The 19,295-nt window shown below is 41.9% G+C and overlaps 1 protein-coding gene across 1 annotated transcript in view; it reads left to right on the top strand.

Annotated features, from left to right (window-relative positions):
- LOC124789841 (zinc carboxypeptidase-like) overlaps positions 1-19,295 on the top strand; it is a 70,029-nt gene that overhangs the window by 39,381 nt on the left and 11,353 nt on the right. The window contains exons 5-7 of the mRNA XM_047257348.1: positions 1,763-1,907; positions 4,442-4,602; positions 15,036-15,120. Of these exons, the coding sequence (XP_047113304.1) occupies positions 1,763-1,907; positions 4,442-4,602; positions 15,036-15,120 (391 nt within the window). The remainder of the gene's footprint in view (positions 1-1,762; positions 1,908-4,441; positions 4,603-15,035; positions 15,121-19,295) is intronic.

The raw sequence follows: 19,295 nt of genomic DNA on the forward strand, positions 1-19,295 counted from the left end.
TATTAGTATTAAACACATGAGAAATTTATTTCGCTACTTATGAAGCTTCAGGAAATCTGGACCATGTGAACACTAGGAGAGAAAAGAGGCTTACCAAGTTATGTGTTCGCATAACAGTTACGTAATCCTGTCAGTTTAAACGATTGTAATCACTGTATGGAGTTCAGTACTACAGTACTACGCCGTTCTCCAATTCATTCGCTGCTGTCTTTACCTTGTTATTGGCTACCTGGCACCCTAGCATCCATGACCACAGTGTAAATTCCCCATTATGTGGTTCTGTATGAAATCTAGCCCAAATTAACCTTCCATTCTATAAAAAGTCTATGTATTACTTAAACTATGTACCCACAAACTGTTATCGAACTTAAACTCATATGCTAACCTTTGACTAAAGGAACCTAATTTGGATTGAACTGGAACTGGTCTGAATACAGCTCTTCTTTATATGAAATGCACAACTGAAGTAAAACAATTATCTGGCGCTAACCAAAATTTTTACTAACCCCACGTCTTGACAAAATTGTTGCAGACTTCTCGAAAGCAAACAGCAACCAGGCAGCAGCTAATCTATATTTCAATTTAAAATAAAATTTCCAAACAATATTCAAAATCTTCTATTTGTATAGCCTGAAGCGGACAGTGAAAATTTGTACCAAGGCCGAGAACTGAAGCCGGCTCTCCTGCCTCAGTTCTCGGCTTTGGTACAAATCTTCATTCAACGCTTCAGTCTATATACATAAATTCATATCTGTATGAGACCAGTAAAGACACTGAAACTGTGTCATATCATTTATATAAACATTCAGAGTGTTGCATACTACAGTGTATAGCGCAAAGTGGTAATGAAAAAACTTCTTTGAACAGTAGGGTGGGGAGAGTAACTATTCCTATGAAATGATGTTCCAAAGACAATGGTTTTAGAACGAAGTTTGTATCCAAAAGACAGAGTAAACCTAACACTGGTCTGGATAATATTATGCTTGACAAAGTGAACAACGATTTAAAAAGGGTACAATGTTAACAGACAATATTTAAAAATCAAACAGCTTAATCAGTTGATATGTTAGTGCATGACCCAGGGAAGTGGGGTGGTCTTTCTCTCAGCTCTGAGAAAGTTAACTGGCTGACAGTAATCATTCCGACAAACTTGCTGCGGAGTGTTGCAGTCTTACCTCAGATTTCTTCTCTTTTTTTAAAAAAATAACATTATTCAAAATTTATAGTGTTTTCGCCTTCCAATATGTACGTCATATTCATCCTTTCTGGCGTTGACAATAATTCTCTGTTCATCTAACAGATTCATTCACAAGTCAACACAGCACTGCTAAATACGTCGATAACCTACCACACTTCAACTAAGAAAGAAGCAGACTGCGCAAAGGCGAAGACTGTGCCACAACAAGACCAAAGACTGATTAACAGTAACTTGCTCTCTCTCTGACGTGCACATCGATAACGTATAAAAAGAAGACATGTCCACCTTACAACAGGTCCTGCACACTCCCACCTCTGACTCTGCGCACTCCTGCCTTTGCACGTATTCTATCGTTAGATGTTTTCTTCTGTAAATAATAATACATATACTTCTTACTTTGCCTTTCCTGTCTAACACATTCTAATTGTGTCCTTTTAACTCTATGTTTAATGTCACACATCCTCACTGGCTTCCAGTTTCTCGTTCTTCAGCTTCCCCACATCGCATGCCTCTCATCAGCACAAGCACATGTGTTGCTATAAACGTGCATCCTCCTCTGTGCAGATAAACGAGTGGCTTGACTCGCTGGCCGACTCCTACTCCGGCGTAGTGACTACAGTTGTGGGCGGCAGCACCTATGAGGGCCGCGAAATCCGCGGAGTCAAAATTTCCTACGGCACCGGCAACCCCGCAGTCGTCATCGAGGGAGGTGAGTAAACAATTGAGCCATCACCGTTCTTGCATTCAGTATTTGTCAGTCGATCATCAGTGCTTAATCAATTTTCCTATCATTTGCGTTAAACAAGATCCCGTTACCGTTTTTCTGTTAATATGCTTTGCTGAGTCTCTACTCTCCATGAACTCTGGATGGAATCCTGTGCCGTCGACCCAAGAGATGGACTAATTGATCAGAAGCAGATGGACCTCCTATACAATTCGGAATTGTTCACTAGATGTCACTACATGCGGAGCCTTTCGTATAAAATGAGGCGGGAAGTATTCTGATGTCAGCAGAGAAGCAGTCACAGTCAGGACAGCTACCTGACTTCGATGGTGGACTAGTCTTTGCATGTCATCTGACTAAGAAATCCATCAGGACATTTCTACCCCTCTAAAGCTGCCGGTATCGACTGTTCGTGATGTGATTGTGAAGACGAAATGCGTAGGCACGAACAGAGCTAGACAAAGAATTGACAAACCTGATGTGCAGACGGACGGGAGCCATCGAGCACGAGAGAGGACGGTTAAAGAAAATCGCATCATGTCAGCACAAGGAACCACTCATGAGTTGCAAAGTGCTACCAACAGTCTAGTGAACACATTGACTGAATGGTCAAGAAAATCCTTATAAGTGGCACATTTCTGTAGCCAGTGGCAGGCGACGCTTGAGGTGCTGCAAAGAGCGACGAAGCGACGCCACTGGGCAGTGGACGATGGGAGACGAGTGATCCGGAGTGATGCATTACACTGTACTCTGTGGCAATCGGGTGAAACGCTTTGGTTTGACGAACGCGTGAAGAACGTTATCTGCCGTCGTGTGTATTGCCAGCAGTGCAGTGTGGTGGAGGTAGTGTTAGGGCACGTTGTGTTTTTCATGGTTAGGGTGTGGTGCCTTTGATGCACTTAAGAAAAACACTCAGTACGGAAGGTTAAAAAAATGGTTTAAATGGCTCTGAGCACTATGGGACTTAACTTCTGAGGTCATCAGTCCCCTACAACTTAGAACTACTTAAACCTAAATAACCTAAGGACACCACACACATCCATGCCCGAGGCAGAATTCGAACCTGCGATCGTAGCGGTCGCGTGGTTCCAGACTGAAGCACCTAGAACCGCTCGGTCACAGCGGCCGGCAGTACGGAAGGATATGAAAACGTTTTACAACACTGTGCACTGCGTAGAGTGAAGGAGCAGTTCGGAAACGATGACTGTTTGTGTTAAGATGGCAGTACACCCTGTCATAAAGCAGCATCTGTGAGGAAATGATTTGTGGACGGTAACTCTCCTGAAATGAACTGGCCTGCCCAGAGTCTCTGCTGGAACTCTGAGATGAATTGGGAAGTCGACTTCACTTCAGACTTCAATGCCCAACAACCTGACCTTTCCTGGTTTCTCCTCATGAGGAAGAACGGGTTGCCATTCCTCCGCGGACATTCAGACACCTGATTAAAAGTGTCCCTGGCTTTTAAACCGTCATAAGGGCAGAATATGGACACACCACATATTAATGTCCAGTAGAAACGCTGCGGATATAGTGCAATTTATCAGTTGAATGTTACCTTTGGATGAGTTGACTGAAGTGTCCTAGAACCGTTATAAATATTAACTTTTACGTATGACTTGAGGCCACAACCCGGCGGCACATGTTTCCGCCGAGAGTGGCGTACATTTTCATTCGCACCGCCGAACAATACTACGAAAGCACAATATGATTTTATTTCATAATTTGTTTTCGGTTCTACAGAAGCGTTATATGACTGAAATCGTCTCATACAGATCTCGTCGAAAAAAATACCACAGTTATATTAAACGAAAAGTCTGATTATTAAGGATGATTTGAGGACGTATTAGTCATTACTTATGAGTCTCTAGTCTCTGTATAAATAAAAAGACATCAAAGACGTCTTTTAGGACTCAAAAGTTGAGGTGCAGAAGTTGAGCGATTCATTCTCTCTACAAAGTGTCACTAAATCACCGACAAAGCTTAGTATGTAGCGAGGGACCACATGTTGTTTATTTTTCAAGAAAGAACTACTGTCCGGAAATGCATAGTTAAGATACTGTCGTACGCTGGAGAAGGGACATGACCAAACAACTTCGGGTTGTGTTTGGTATCATGATTTACTTCGCAACGCCTTAACTATCAGCGTAAAGAGAATTACCCCTAACAAATAACATTCCTCCTCACTTCCGGAGCAAAGTTTCATAATTAAAATGATCAGTTCATCCTCCAGCTCAACACACTAAATATTCCACAGGCAGTGTTATTCCTCAATTTTACACACAAGCCAAATTATTTGTTAGCCAAAAGTTTACCGAAAACAATTGAAGAATCTTTGACGCCATCGTTCTCAAACTTCGACGCCCCACGGCATCACAACCCTGCATTGCGCGTCGTGCAGTATACTAAGTGTTGTCGATGTTATTATTTATACATCATGCATAAAAGAGCTAAAGAGCTGCCCTTTCTATAATAATTTCATTAGAATGTCGTTGAGAGTCTGAAAAACGCGCTGTTTGCAGGCATCCACGCGAGGGAGTGGATCAGCGCTGCCAGCGTGACGTGGTTCATCAACGAGATCCTCACCTCGACCGACGCCAGCGTGAGGAGCATCGTTGAGAGCTTCGACTTCTACATCTTCCCCAGCACCAACCCCGACGGATACGAGTACACCTGGACGGACGTAAGTGGCTGCCTGATAAATGTGGCCAAAACTGTTTTCCCAAAAAATTCTTGAGATTCGTAGACCGCACCGTTGTGTACGACTTCGTATACAATGGTTAGGAGACGTGGGTTACAGGGTGCTGCGCAGAGTCGTCGTAGGAAAGCTGGAAAGAAGTACAAACGATTGACGAACAAGTTAACACAGTAAACAGAAGATTTACTTAACTTTTATTTCTCGCTACAAATAATGCAACAAGAAATACGGTCCTGCTCTCAGTGTTAACAAGAATGAGGCTCTCTGAACCAAGGCAAGAATGATACTGTCGTAGTCACGACTAGGCGGCGTCTGCGTAGCGTCACGTAGCGAAGAGGCTCCAAGTATGAGTGGGTTGTCTGGCTGCCACCGGCTGTCTCATACTGCGGCGGCAGAGGTCTCTAGTCAAACGCAGCCGCAGTAGGTTAGACGCAGTGGGTGGGCACGGCTGATGTGGGGGTATGACAGAAACCTGCGATTCTGTTGTCAACTTCGTTACTCGCAGGTGCTATCGAATACATGACAGCATATGCATCATATTGCTGTTGTGCCTTGCACGCTAGTGTAATCCAGTCTGTCAAGGCTTCATCTTCTCTTCATAACTATTGTAACCTAGATCCAGTTGAACTTCCTACTGTAGTCGAGCTGTGGTGTCACACTGCTGTTTTTAACCCTTACACTATACTCTACATGCGGATTAGTTATTTCTTGATTCCTCAGGATATGCTCTCTCAGCCCCAGAGTTTCACAAGTCTCCTTGCAAATACGTTATTTCTCGATGTCTCAGAATGTGTTCCGTCAACCTTACCATTTCATAGGTGCGTACGCTTCAGCTAATCGAGCTCCCCAACATTACAACTCGACAACGCAAGGCAACTTTTATCATACTCTGTGGTGACAAAAGTCATGGGATAGCGATAGGCACACATGCAGGTGGCAGTAGTATAATGTATGGCGATGGCGATGATGTTATTTGTACTCAGATGATTCATGTCAAAAGTTTTCCGATGTGATTATGGCCGCACGAAGGGTATTAATGGAATCTGAACCCGAAATGGTAGTTGGAGCTAGTTGCATAGAATATTTTCGATAATCGTTAGAGACTTCAGTATTCAGAGATTCACAGTGTCAAAAGTGTGCCGACAATACCAAATTTCAGGCATTTCCTCTCACTACGGACAATGCAGTGGCCGACGATCTTCACTTAACGACCGAGAGCGGTGACATTTGCGTAGAGCTATCAGTGTTATCAAACAACCAACACTTCGTGAAATAACCGCGGAAGCCAGTGTTGATCGTACGACGAACGTACCCGTTAGGACAGAGTGGCGTAACCTGGCGTTAGTGGGCTATGGCAGCAGGGTACTGACCCAAGTGCCTTTGCTAACAGCACGACATCGCCTGCAATGCCTCCCTTGGGCTCGTGACCGAATCGATTTGACCCTAGACAATTGGAAAACCGTGGCCTGCTCAGATGAGTCCCGATTTCAGATGGTAAGTTCTGATAGTACGATCAGAGTGTAGTATTGAGGCCACGAAGCCACACAACCACGTTGTTGAAAAGGCATTGTGCAAGCTGATGGTGGCTCCATAACGATGTTGGTTGTGTTTACACAGAATGGACTGGGTCCTATAGTCCAACTGAACCGATCATTTATTGGAAATGGTTATGTTCGGCCTCTTACAGACTATTTGTTGCCATTCATGGACTTCATGTTCTCAAAAAACGATGGAATTCTCGTGGATGACAAAGCTCCATGTCACTGGGGCACAACTGTTGGCAATTGGTTTGAAGAACATTCTGGACAATTCTCGCGAAAGATTTGGTCACCCAGATCGCCAGATTATGGGACATAATCGAGAGGTTAGAGCATCAGCATCAGCATCATCATTTAAGACTGATTATGCCTTTCAGCGTTCAGTCTGGAGCATAGCCCCCTTATACAGTTCCTCCATGATCCCCTGTTCAGTGCTAACATTGGTGCCTCTTCTGATGTTAAACCTATTACTTCAAAATCATTCTTAACCGAATCCAGGTACCTTCTCCTCGGTCTGCCCCGACTCCTCTTACCCTCTACTCCTGAATCCATGAGTCTCTTGGGTAACCTTGCTTCTCCCATGCGTCTAACATGACCCCACCATCTAAGCCTGTTCGCCCTGACTGCTACATCTATAGAGTTCATTCCCAGTTTTTCTTTGATTTCCTCATTGTGGACACCCTCCTGCCATTGTTCCCATCTACTAGTACCTGCAATCATCCTAGCTACTTTCATATCCGTAGCCTCAACCTTGTTGATAAGGTAACCTGAATCCACCCAGCTTTCGCTCCCATAGAACAAAGTTGGTCGAAAGATTGAACGGTGCACAGATAACTTAGTCTTGGTACTGACTTCCTTCTTGCAGAAGAGAGTAGATCGTAGCTGAGCGCTCACTGCATTAGCTTTGCTACACCTCGCTTCCACTTCCTTCACTATGTTGCCATTCTGTGAGAATATGCATCCTAAGTACTTGAAACCGTCCACCTGTTCTAACTTTGTTCCTCTTATTTGGCACTCAATCCGTTTATATTTCTTTCCCACTGACATTACTTTCGTTTTGGAGATGCTAATATTCATACCATAGTCCTTACATTTCTGATCTAGCTCTGAAATATTACTTTGCAAACTTTCAATCGAATCTGCCATCACAACTAAGTCATCTGCATATGCAAGACTGCTTATTTTGTGTTCACATATCTTAATCTCACCCAGCCAGTCTATTGTTTTCAACATATGATCCATAAATAATATGAACAACAGTGGAGACAGGTTGCAGCCTTGTCTTACCCCTGAAACTACTCTGAACCATGAACTCAATTTACCGTCAACTCTAACTGCTGCCTGACTATCCATGTAAAGACCTTTAATTGCTTGCAAAAGTTTGCCTCCTATTCCATAATCTTGTAGAACAGACAATAACTTCCTCCTAGGAACCCGGTCATATGCCTTTTCTAGATCTATAAAGCATAGGTACAATTCCCTGTTCCACTCATAACACTTCTCCATTATTTGCCGTAAGCTAAAGATCTGGTCCTGACAGCCTCTAAGAGGCCTAAACCCACACTGATTTTCATCCAATTGGTCCTCAACTAATACTCGCACTTTCCTTTCAACAATACCTGAGAAGATTTTACCCACAACGCTGATTAAAGAGATACCTCTGTAGTTGTTACAATCTTTTCTGTTTCCATGTTTAAAGATTGGTGTGATTACTGCTTTTGTCCAGTCTGATGGAACCTGTCCCGACTCCCAGGCCATTTCAATTATCCTGTGTAGCCATTTAAGACCTGACATTCCACTGTATTTGATGAGTTCCGACTTAATTTCATCCACCCCAGCCGCTTTATTGCACTGCAATCTATTGGCCATTTTTTCCACTTCCTCAAATGTGATCCTATTTCCATCATCATTCCTATCCCATTCTACCTCGAAATCTGAAACATTACTGATCGCATTTTCACCTACATTGAGCAACTCTTCAAAATATTCCCTCCATCTCCCCAAGGCATCCACAGGTTTCACCAGCAGTTTTCCTGAGCTGTCCAAAATACTTGTCATTTCCTTCTTACCTCCCTTTCGAATACTACTAATTACACTCCAGAATGGTTTTCCAGCAGCTTGACCCATAGTCTCCAACCTGTTTCCAAAGTCTTCCCATGATTTCTTCTTGGATGCTGCAATTATCTGTTTGGCTTTGTTTCTTTCTTCAACATAACTTTCTCGGTTAGATCGTGGACAAAATCATCCATCGGTAACACTGTCGCAGTTATGGACAGCTATAGAGGCAGCGTGGCTCATTATTTCTGCAGAGGACTTCCAACGCTTGTTCAGTTCATGCCACGTCAAGTTACAGAACTACGCCCGGCAAAAGGAAGTCCGACACGATATTAGGAGGTATTGCACGACTTTTTTCGTCTCGGTGTACGATACCTAACTAGAGATACTGTTGTGTCCACCAGCTGAAGGAGATGCTGAAATAGCTAGACTTACATTGTTCACCTGTCTGTTTCGCCTCTGTAGTATTCTTAACTTAAGTGTCTGACGTTCCGCACCGACACCACTCAAAACTTTGGCATCAGTCTTTTTCTCGAATGAAATACGAAAATGCATTGATATATCATTACTATACAAGATTCCTCATAAGCACTGTCGAGAGATAAAACCATGTACACTCGTTGTTGTTCTCAAGTACAGGTGCAATTCTATGAGTAGATGGAAAAAGACTTTTCCGATCCTGCCAGAATTCTGAATCAGTTCCCGATCACTCCCTAGTTTTGAATCACTGGAGTCGTAGATAGTGAAGCACGTCCATGATATATTTCTTAACAGCACTGTTGATGAACAAAACTCACATAGCTCAGTTTTGCTACGTTTCTCAACTTCTTGCCCTTAAACCGACTGTTTGCACATTCGCAAACATAAGTCATTAACGAGCGAAAACTTGTATAAAGTGATGCACGTTTTCCCCACACATTGTCTCACCCACATCTCTTGGAAAGAAAATCTTCTTTCCGTGTTCCATCACCAAGCTCTAAACACAGACTGTTTACTGAGGTATGATAAGAGAAGTGTTTCTCACGTCTTTTTAGCGATAGTCAACGGCTGGTTAAGTTGGTCAGTCACAGGTCCGTCTATTTTTCAACCTTCGTCGAGTATCTTTCTGCATATCTTAATGTCCTTGATTTTCTAAACCGGATTATGAACTACTTCTGCGTTAGTGAATATAGTAACCACTGTTTTTTTTATTTAGATAGATTTAGATGGTATCTCTCTACAGCTGAAATCCAACTAATATTACCAAGGAAAACTCATTTTTGAAGTAGGTTATGTATTGAAGTTCTTTGAAATGTTCTACGCGCATAAAAAAAACCTTTACATTTGCAGTTTTTGATATACGACCTTTAAATATGTGTGCGTGTATAAAAATATCTTTAATGTTACTAACTTTCAGCCTCAAAATACTGAGAACATTTTGTTACGATTTTCATTAAATTACATGGAAAGTATTCAGTTCAAATTTGCTAAATACCACTCTCTAAACATAGTGTACATCAAAATAAAATAAAATTTACAAGTTGTCACAAAACCCAAAAATACGTATGGGTGAAAACTGCAACAAATTAATAACTGGTTTCCTTTATCATCTTCCTAATTCAGTTGATGAAAAGTTCGGTGAAAATTTTAATTTCATTTCAGATAGGTACCACATACATACAACTATACAGGTATTAGTTGTGACTTTAATCCACCCTCGAAATACCGGCGAAAATTCGTGTTTAAAGTTGGTGGTGGCATAAAATATCTTCCTAAATTCTACAAGTGCTTACTACTAAAATTATTTGAGCAATAATTTCGGGAGCCCACCCGAAGTAAAAATGATTACGAAAACGTACTTGAACACTTAACAACAAACAATCATGAGCAGACAGGGAGCTTATTGAACGACGCATGGATTAGTGACCACTAGGTCGCTATAGCGAGACTGGGTACTGTAACGTCAAAATCCGCCAAAGACAAAGGCAAAATATATCTTTTTGGAAAAGCAGATAAAAATTCGCTTGACACCTTTCTAAGTGACACTTTCCAATTCTTTCAAAGTAACAATGGAAGCGTAGAACAGATGTGGCTTACAGTCACAGAAAAACAATCGACGTGAGTTGAGGGTTATGGTACACAAAACACGTTTTAACAGAACAGTGTTACTTTTACATTCAGGCAGCGTATTGTCCATGTCTGACATGGACTGCATATTTAAAGACGATTATGAGGGTGAGATGTTTTCGAACCATTTTAAAAGTAAATTGTAATTAGTCACTGCACATATGTTTTGTTATTATCTATGTAATGGTTCAAAACAGTCAGTTTTCTAAATTGTCAGTTCTTCCGCAGCATGCTATATTTTACTGATACGAAAAGAGCAGTTTTCTTCGGAAGAAATAAGGATGCCCCTTAGGCATGGGGACGGCCAAGTTTTTTCCTTTCTCCGAGGGAGAAATTTGCAGTAAACTAATTCAGAGGATAGCGTCTACACAGGGTTGCCAGTTGTGTCTTTCCGTTTCCATTCTGTGAAAGCTTTCTGCGTGGAACAAAGTATATCACAAACAAACTGAAATGTAAGAAGTAGCTAGCTATCAGTGGTTGAGTGAGGTCACGTATTGGTGCGCTGTTCAACATATTAAATATTTTGCCTAACTTTGTTACAATTTCTGGAAGGAGTTGCTAATTAGCACTTCTGCAATAATAAGTCGTCTCCCGTAAATCGTTGCAGTGTATACAAGACATTTTCAGGCCAGAATATGGTGTTGCAAGAATCGCACAATCTTACTTCAAAAATTTTTTCAAATGTAGACATTACGGAGACTTTGGTCTAATTAATAAGGAACGTGAAGAATCGCTGTAAGTATTTATGTTCGACATTTTCAAGTCTCCTACATCTGACAAGGCAGACTACAGACAGTTTATTTCATTATTCATACGCAGGAAGCCAGGCTTCTGTTAACGTAATCTATTATAAAAGGTGTCTTTGGTTCAATATATTGACAGTTAATTTAAAAAGTCTCACAATCTTATTTGAAGTACGGTACGTGTCATCACTTTACTTAAATCCTATCGTAAAAGTACTATTTACTCTGTGGAAAAGTAACAACAGTGAATGAAATTTTTATACGATTTATTACAGTAAGAACATGGGGACGCACAACTTGGATTGATCACTGGCATCTGATTAAATTCCTGTTTCTTTAACTCCATGTAGCAAAAATATAAAGATTAAAGTAGCTTCAGTCTGGAAACAATTACCAATTCAATTTTTGGTTTGCAAAGTCGATATAAAAGTAATTAAAAAAGGAATCCTTTAAGATCTTTTTAGTTCTGTTACGGAAAACAATAATTCCATTTATTAGAATATAAATTCGTTAAAAACTCTGAGTTTAATGAACAGACTTACATTCCAAATTCGTCCCTTCAGGATACAGAAACTGGTATTACGAAGCAGAATTACTGATTTTCAAAAGAGAAATTCTCGAGGAGATTTAGTATTGTTCCTGACCCAGTGGTAAATGCTGACACTGTGCTTTAGTGGAAAACATTAATTATAAGAAAGATAATTTTCGGTAAGAAGTTAAGTGTATACTTTGTTTCTGGATTCTACGCCCACCTAGGTTCTCTGCTAGACTTTGTAGAAGATTCACGATAGCGTATTTAATATACAGAATGATACAAACGTGAGTAAGAGAGTTCAGTATAATCTAAAATAGTGTTCAGAATGTTAATATTACTTTTATTCGCGAGTCCAAAGTTAGATGTTACGAAAAACAAGCAAAGGTTGTAGCAAGGCCATGCTGTTTAAGAGGCATGACCGGACACTTGCAATAAAAGGCGATACGAGAACACTATATTTACGAATAAATAAGAGGGCGTAGGATCGTTATAAGTTCGGAATACTGTTGCAGAAGCCGAAAAAGCATCCAAAAGAACCCAAAATCTCGAAGTTGGGCGACGTTTTACAGAAGCTCGAAATTTAGCTCGGACTTGAATGCCAAATGCTTTTAATAGTATCCTCAGGGAAATTTTGTTTCGAAATCTGCTGAAAATCGAAAAGGTTTCTATCATATGTAAAGGACACCATCGCCAAGACACAATCAATACCTTCACTGGGTGATTTCAATGGTGATGTTACTCCTCAGGTAAACTTTGTTTCGAAATTGCTGAATATCGAAAAGGTTTCTATCGTATGTAAGGACACCATCTCCAAGATACAATCAATACCTTCACTGGGTGATTTCAATGGTGATGTTACTGATAACAGTACCAGTAAAGGAGAGTTACTAAACACAGTTCTCCGAAGTTCATTCACCGAAGAAAACGAAGTAAATATTCCAGAATTCGAATTAGGAACAGCTCCCAGCATAAGTTACAAGTGACCCTCTTAGTTCAGCGAAGCATCTTGAATCATAAAATAAAGGCAAGTATTCCAGACCAGATTGTATACCAGTTATCTTCCCTTCTGAGTGTGTTGATATAACAGCTCCATACTGAGCAGTCATATCCAGCAGAAAGACTGGAAAGATGCACAGATCACGCCATTTACTCAAGTAAGAGAATAGCGGAAATCCGCCACGGTTTCAACTACCAGTTAGAAATGATCATTTTAACCTACGTGATTTTCACACTATAACTTAATAATCGAAAGTGCTTAATATTCCAGAGCGATGCTTTATAAGGCGCACTCTTGCGCCATTTCAGCCAGTCTACGTTAAGTATTAGCTTTGAGTTCATTTCGGTGGGTGAGTCCCAGATTTGCTTTCACAAATGTTGGCATTTCATCGATCGCTTCATTCGATCACATTTGTCATTCCTGCGATACCACGTTTCATTTATAGAAAAGTATGCATTGCGTCTCGTATTTGAGTTCATTTGTGTCTATCAGCCTGAGGAACCCTTATGCTGCAATATAATGTTGAAAAGGCAGTACCATGTAGACTCACCTGCAGCTTTTGAGCAGTATGTTAGAATGTGAGTAAAACAATTTGAGTATATGTACAATTATTGCCACTGTATGTTGTGGAAAGATTGTTGATACTTTGTGTACCAGCAATAAACTTCAAGAACACTTAATTTACTGTTATTGACACTATCAGTAAGGATTTGTAACAGACGTTTGTGTAAAGACTACCAGAAAACGTAACATTTATCTTCTTTTGTCGAAAATATCTGTTTCCCTTACCTGTCAGAAACGTCTAAACTGTTTGAAATCTTCTCATCATCTGTCGGAAATGACTGAAAAAAATGAAAGTAGGAAGAATTTTCCTTTGAAACTATGAATAAATTGTTTGATCTCTCATTTACTTGGCCATAGAATTATGTTACATAAGTTTTCAGATGGTAAACCAGCTTGTTTAGGCAGCTACCGAGTGCAGATACATCGAAGTAGGTGCCGAAACGTGATACATCGTCAGTTATTCTGTTGCCCAAATAACAATGCGTGAATGCTATTGTTGGAAAATGGGACAAGAAAATTTGTTGAACTTGTATTGCAGGATGAAAGTCTAAACAGTCTTCGAAGATACAACATTTTCTCCTAGCCTTTTATTGTACAACTCCAGAGAATCCTTGAGTTACTTTTGTATGATCATACTAGACAAAACAAGCACTGCAGAGGAGCTGTTTGACCACAGCAAATGCTTTTGTTTACGTAAGGCACATACATTTATTTGAACTGAACAGCTACGTTTTACTTTAACATGGAACAGCATATTAAAAGTTAAATTCACCTTACTTTCAACGTAAATGATTTACTGCAATCCCTCCTACTTAAATGCTTGATCAGTGGCTTCCTATACAAGTCCTTCTCAGAAACTCCATTCTGTTCTTAAGTCTTGTTTCTGTTATCTCTAGCTGTAATTTCTGATAAAACGGATTCTGATGATTTCTTAATAGTAATAATTTTTTATGCATGTAACATGTCAAGTAAGTGTTTTTTTACTTTTGTTATTTGAATTTGGTCCCACAATAAAAACGTTTTGACTGTTTGTGCCATATTTTAATCTCTCACATTCATTGTTCTGTATAGATATTCTCAATGAACAGCAACAGCGAATTATATCTTCGCTGATGATTTAAGTATGCTGGCCGTTTATTGTTAAACAGTTGTATATAATATTGCAGAAGAGTGGTAAGTGTTTCACCATTCACCATACATGTTGTTAAGTGCCTATGTCTTGCGTAAAAGCCTACGTTCGATTCATATCGTATAGCTCAATGCACAGAATTTGCCTGTTACGTAATCTACACTCACCTGGGGCCAACGAGATATACGGATGTGTGGGCGACCTTATCCAGCGGCGAGCAAGTTGTTATCTGAGACCACTTTACCACTTGGTAGATGCGCGGTTAAATACGCTCCCACTCTCGATCACTAATGACAACGTTAAGACTTTATTGGGTATCTTATCCCTGACATCCTGATTTCTTGCCTGGCCTTTGATGTAGAAGAGTGTTCGCGAAGTATGTCGGGCAAGGCGACTAGTTTGATGTCACATGTCCGTCGCAGGGCCCATATTTCCCGTGGGTCCAACACTAGTCGTACGCACGAATGCTTTGTCCCATAAACAACACCGGCCGCTAGTCGGATTGTACGCCACGGCCTAACGCACACGAGTACGGCGCGGCCTAATGCATGCATTCCCATGGTAAACTCTGAAGTGAACAGTGGGCAATGGGAACACGACGTTATAGGGTAGAACATGATGGAGTCTGACAGTGATGTTGGTCACAACTTGCTGGGTTCTTGAATGGCTAATGTATGTATGTAATTTATGCCCAGTGTACGTATGTAATACAATGGTATTAATTTCTTCTCGTTGTTTATTTCTTTTTCAGAACCGAATGTGGCGCAAGACGCGTAAGCCGTACAATCTGTGCGTGGGTGCCGACCCAAACCGCAACTGGGACTTCCACTGGGCAGGTAAGAGGGCGGAGGAGCAGCTGATGCGTCGGTGCAAAATTTTTACAGCGTTATCGGCAGGGTATAACTTCCTTTGATAATTATCAATAATTTACTATGTTTTTTGCAGTCTTATCAGTCTCCATAGAAAAAACCCTGAGCGCAGCCAGTTCGAACCCTAGTCCGACAGTTTCCTGAACCCGTTACATCAGTGTTATAATCGCTGAACGATAAGTCCTATACAGCAATGTCGTTTTTGACAAAGGAAACCAAAAAATTAAAAGTGGGGTGTGTAGGATGTAGTACGCAGCTTACGATATTGCAGAACTCGAAGTATTTACAGTATTCATTGTACGCCATTTTCCACTTAGGGTTGTAGAAATTTTTATTGTGTTACTGCAGTTTCTACATTATGCTTTTGTCAAACGCAATTAATGCCGTGTAAGTTATAAGTAATATGAGTGGGCACAGCTGGTGCCTCCATTGCTGCAAAGTGGAGCACGACCCTACACGGTATCGCTACAAATAACTTGGCGTGACATGGCGTCTTATTACTTATGTCTGACAATAGGGTAACGCCGAAACTGCAACAGTATAATAAAAACTTCTACAGCTATAAGCTGAATATGCACCTTTTCAACAGTTCACACGGGCTGCAGATATGTGTTGCAAGACGTTAATAGACGGATGAGCCAAAACATTATGACCACTGCCTACCGCGAGGTTATATGCTGCCGGGTGCCACTGAGGGCACGTGACGCGGTAAGAGAAGTACACTACGTGATCTAAAGTATCCGGACACTTGGCTGAAAATGACTGACAAGTTCGTGGCGCCCTCCATCAGTAATGCTGCAATTCAATATGGTGTAGGTCGACCCTTAGCCTTGATGACAGCTTCCACTCTCGCAGGCATACGTTCAATCAGGTTCTGGAAGGTTTCTTGGGGAACGGCAGCCCATTCTTCACGGAGTGTTGCACTCACGAGAGGCATCTATGTCGGTCGGTGAGGCCTGGCAGGAATCGGCTTTCCAAAACATCCCAGACATATTCTACAGTCTTCAGGTCAGGACTCTGTGGAGGCCTAGTCCACTACAGGGACGTTATCGTCGTGTAACCATTCTGTCACAGGCCGTCCACAGGTTCGATCGTATTGGAAGATGCAATCGCCATCCCCGAATTGCTCTTCAACAGTACGAAGCGGTGATCTGCTTAAAACGTTAATGTAGGCCTCTGCTGTGAAAGGGGTGCAAGCACCGCCTCCGAATTTTACTGTTGGCACTACACACGCTGTCATATGACGTTCAGCGGACATTCTCCATACCCACACCCTGCAATCGGATCGCCACATTGTGTAACGTGATTCGTCAGTCCACACAACGTTTTTCCACTGTTTACGCACCTTACACGAAGCAAGGCGTCGTTTGGCATTTACAGGCGTGATCCGTGGCTTATGAGCAGCCGCTCGACTAGGAAATCCAAGTTTTCTCAACTCTCCCCCTAACTGTAGTAGTACTTGCAGTGGATCCTGATGCAGTTTGGTATTCCTGTGTGATGGTCTGGATAGATGTCTGCCTATTACACTTTACGACACTCTTCAAGTGTCGGCGGTCTCAGTCAGTCAACAGACGACGTCGGTCTGTACGCGTTTGTGATGTACGTGTCTGTTCACGTCTCCACTTCACTATCACATCGGACACTATGGACCTAGGGATGTTTAGGAGTGTGAAAATCTCGTGTACAGACTTATGAGACAAGTGACACCTAATCACATGACCACTTTTAAAGTCCGTGAATTCCGAGGAGCGCTCCATTCTGCTCTCTCTCGATATATATTGACTACTGAGGTTGCTGATATGGAGTACCTGGCAGTAATGGTTCAAATGGCTCTGAGCAGTATGGGACATATCTTCTGAGGTCATCAGTCCCCTAGAACTTAGAACTACTTAAACCTAACTAACCTAAGGACATCACACACATCCGAGGCAGGATTCGAACCTGCGACCGTAGCGGTCGCTGGGCTCCAGACTATAGCGCCTAGAACCGCACGGCCACTCCGGCCGGCACCTGGCAGTAAGCGGTAGCACACTGCACCTAATACGAAACACGAATGTTTTTGAGGGCGTTTGGATACTTTGGATCACATAGTGTATATAAGCGGAGCGGACACGAATGGGGCGTCATTCTTGCGACGATAAGTGGTGCAGTTGCGGAAATCCGCCGGCTTAAGCGACTTTGTCGAAAGCCAGGTTACTGTGGCCCAGCGTCTAGGAGCGAACATCTCGGGAACCACGAAGAATATCGACTGTTCGCGTGCTACTGTTGGGAGTATATATAGAAAGTGGTCGAAGAACACAGAAATTACGAGTAGCCGACAAGAAGTTGGATATCCGTCCCTCATCACAGAACATAGGGACCAGAGGCTTGCCCGGTCCCTAAAAGACCTGACCACGCGACACAGTGCTAATGCAGGAACAAGTGTTTTGGAGCACACTTTTCAGGGTACGGTGTTGAAAACGATGTTCCACAGTGGAGGATCCATACGTGCTCCCATGTTGGCCCAACAACATCGTCAGTTATGATTATAGTGGGCAAGGGATCATCGAGATGGGACCGCGGATGAACGGAATCGTATCGCCTGTTTAGATGAATCTAGTTTATTTTTACACCAGGCCAGGGACACAGGCCGGTGGGAGCAGTATTATGTTATGGGGGACATTCACCTGGGCCTCCATGGGACCTATGGCGGTATTAGAAGGCATCGTGACAGTTGCAGACTATGTGAACATTTTTAGGGACCACTTGTAACCGCTTATGCTTGATGTGTTCCTCAACAGCGATGGAATCTTCCAGGACGATAACTGTCAATGTCACGAGGCCAGAATCGTGCTGCAATGGTTTGAGGAGCATGGTAGTGAACTCACGTTAATGTCTTGGGCAGCAGATTCGGCTTATCTGAATTTTATGAAACCCAACCGTCACGCTATCGGGTGCCAGCTCCGCGCCCACAAACCAACCGCCCGTAAATTACGGGAAATGTGCGACCTGAGCGTAGGCATCTGGTGCCACAAACCTCTGTAAAGCTTTTAAGTACTTGTCGAAACCGTGGCACGTAGAATCACTGCTGAATTGATTTCCAGAGACAGACCTACACGCTTTTAAGTGGGTGGTCGTATCGTTTTGGCTAATCAGTTTGTACAGTATACAGTCATGTACACTGTTTGAATGTATAATTCTGCACAATACATCATAATAAGCACAACTGAACAAAAATAATCCCTCAAACACGCCATTACACTTGACATTGCATCTGCTCTCTCTAACAGCCATAAGAAGGATTTCCTTATTCGAAAATGTTGCTGCAAACGGGCCAGCTGGTATTTTAAAAATGACAGCGAGACTGGCTAACCGGAAGGCACAACACCTTCGTCCGAGTCATCACAGCTGCAATTCTGGTAAAGTGTCTCATGTTCTTTCTTGACACGTCTACACTTAGGAACTAACAACAATAAACATGCGAACTGCTCGCTTCTTGAACACAAAAAACTAAAGACGCTATGTAAAACATGTGTACTCCAATCTGTACGCGGATACCACTTCATACTTGGTGGAGGAGAGGGGGGGGGAGGGAATAATGGAATGGCCTATGCCTTTAATCTCGTGATCTCATTCACAGCCCCATATATCAAAATACGAGAATAAAGTCCTGCGTTGCGAGAGCTAATTTGCGGAAAAGTGTAACACGAATACGAATGCCTGTTGAAGACAATAAACTCGTAAGAACAGTTGCAAACTCACTATAACATTTCACATCTGGCTCATTAAATAACGAACTTGAGGAGTGGACAAAACGCAAGAAATTATTGAGATCGAAAAACAGCTTAGAGAAATTGAATGTCGTACACTATTATCAAGTTAAACACGGAACATAATAAACAAAGAGGAAGTCCATCGTTGAAGGCACATGGTCTTGTTCAGCATGAACAAAGCCAAAGTCCCTCTCCAGATATTTCGCACCAAAAATTAACTAAAGCAATTCAATAGAATGAAACGAAAACACTTCAAATTGTTCTAAGAATGGAATGAAATTATTTCCTCATGCTTAATCAATACCTAACTGCATGAACAGTAACAAAATCATCTAAGGCAATCATCAATGAAAGTTAGCATGTAGAGCTACTTTTCACTGTCCCGGTTGT

The sequence above is a fragment of the Schistocerca piceifrons genome, chromosome 3 (genome assembly GCF_021461385.2).
Source record: "Schistocerca piceifrons isolate TAMUIC-IGC-003096 chromosome 3, iqSchPice1.1, whole genome shotgun sequence".
NCBI classification, from domain to species: Eukaryota; Metazoa; Arthropoda; class Insecta; order Orthoptera; family Acrididae; genus Schistocerca; species Schistocerca piceifrons.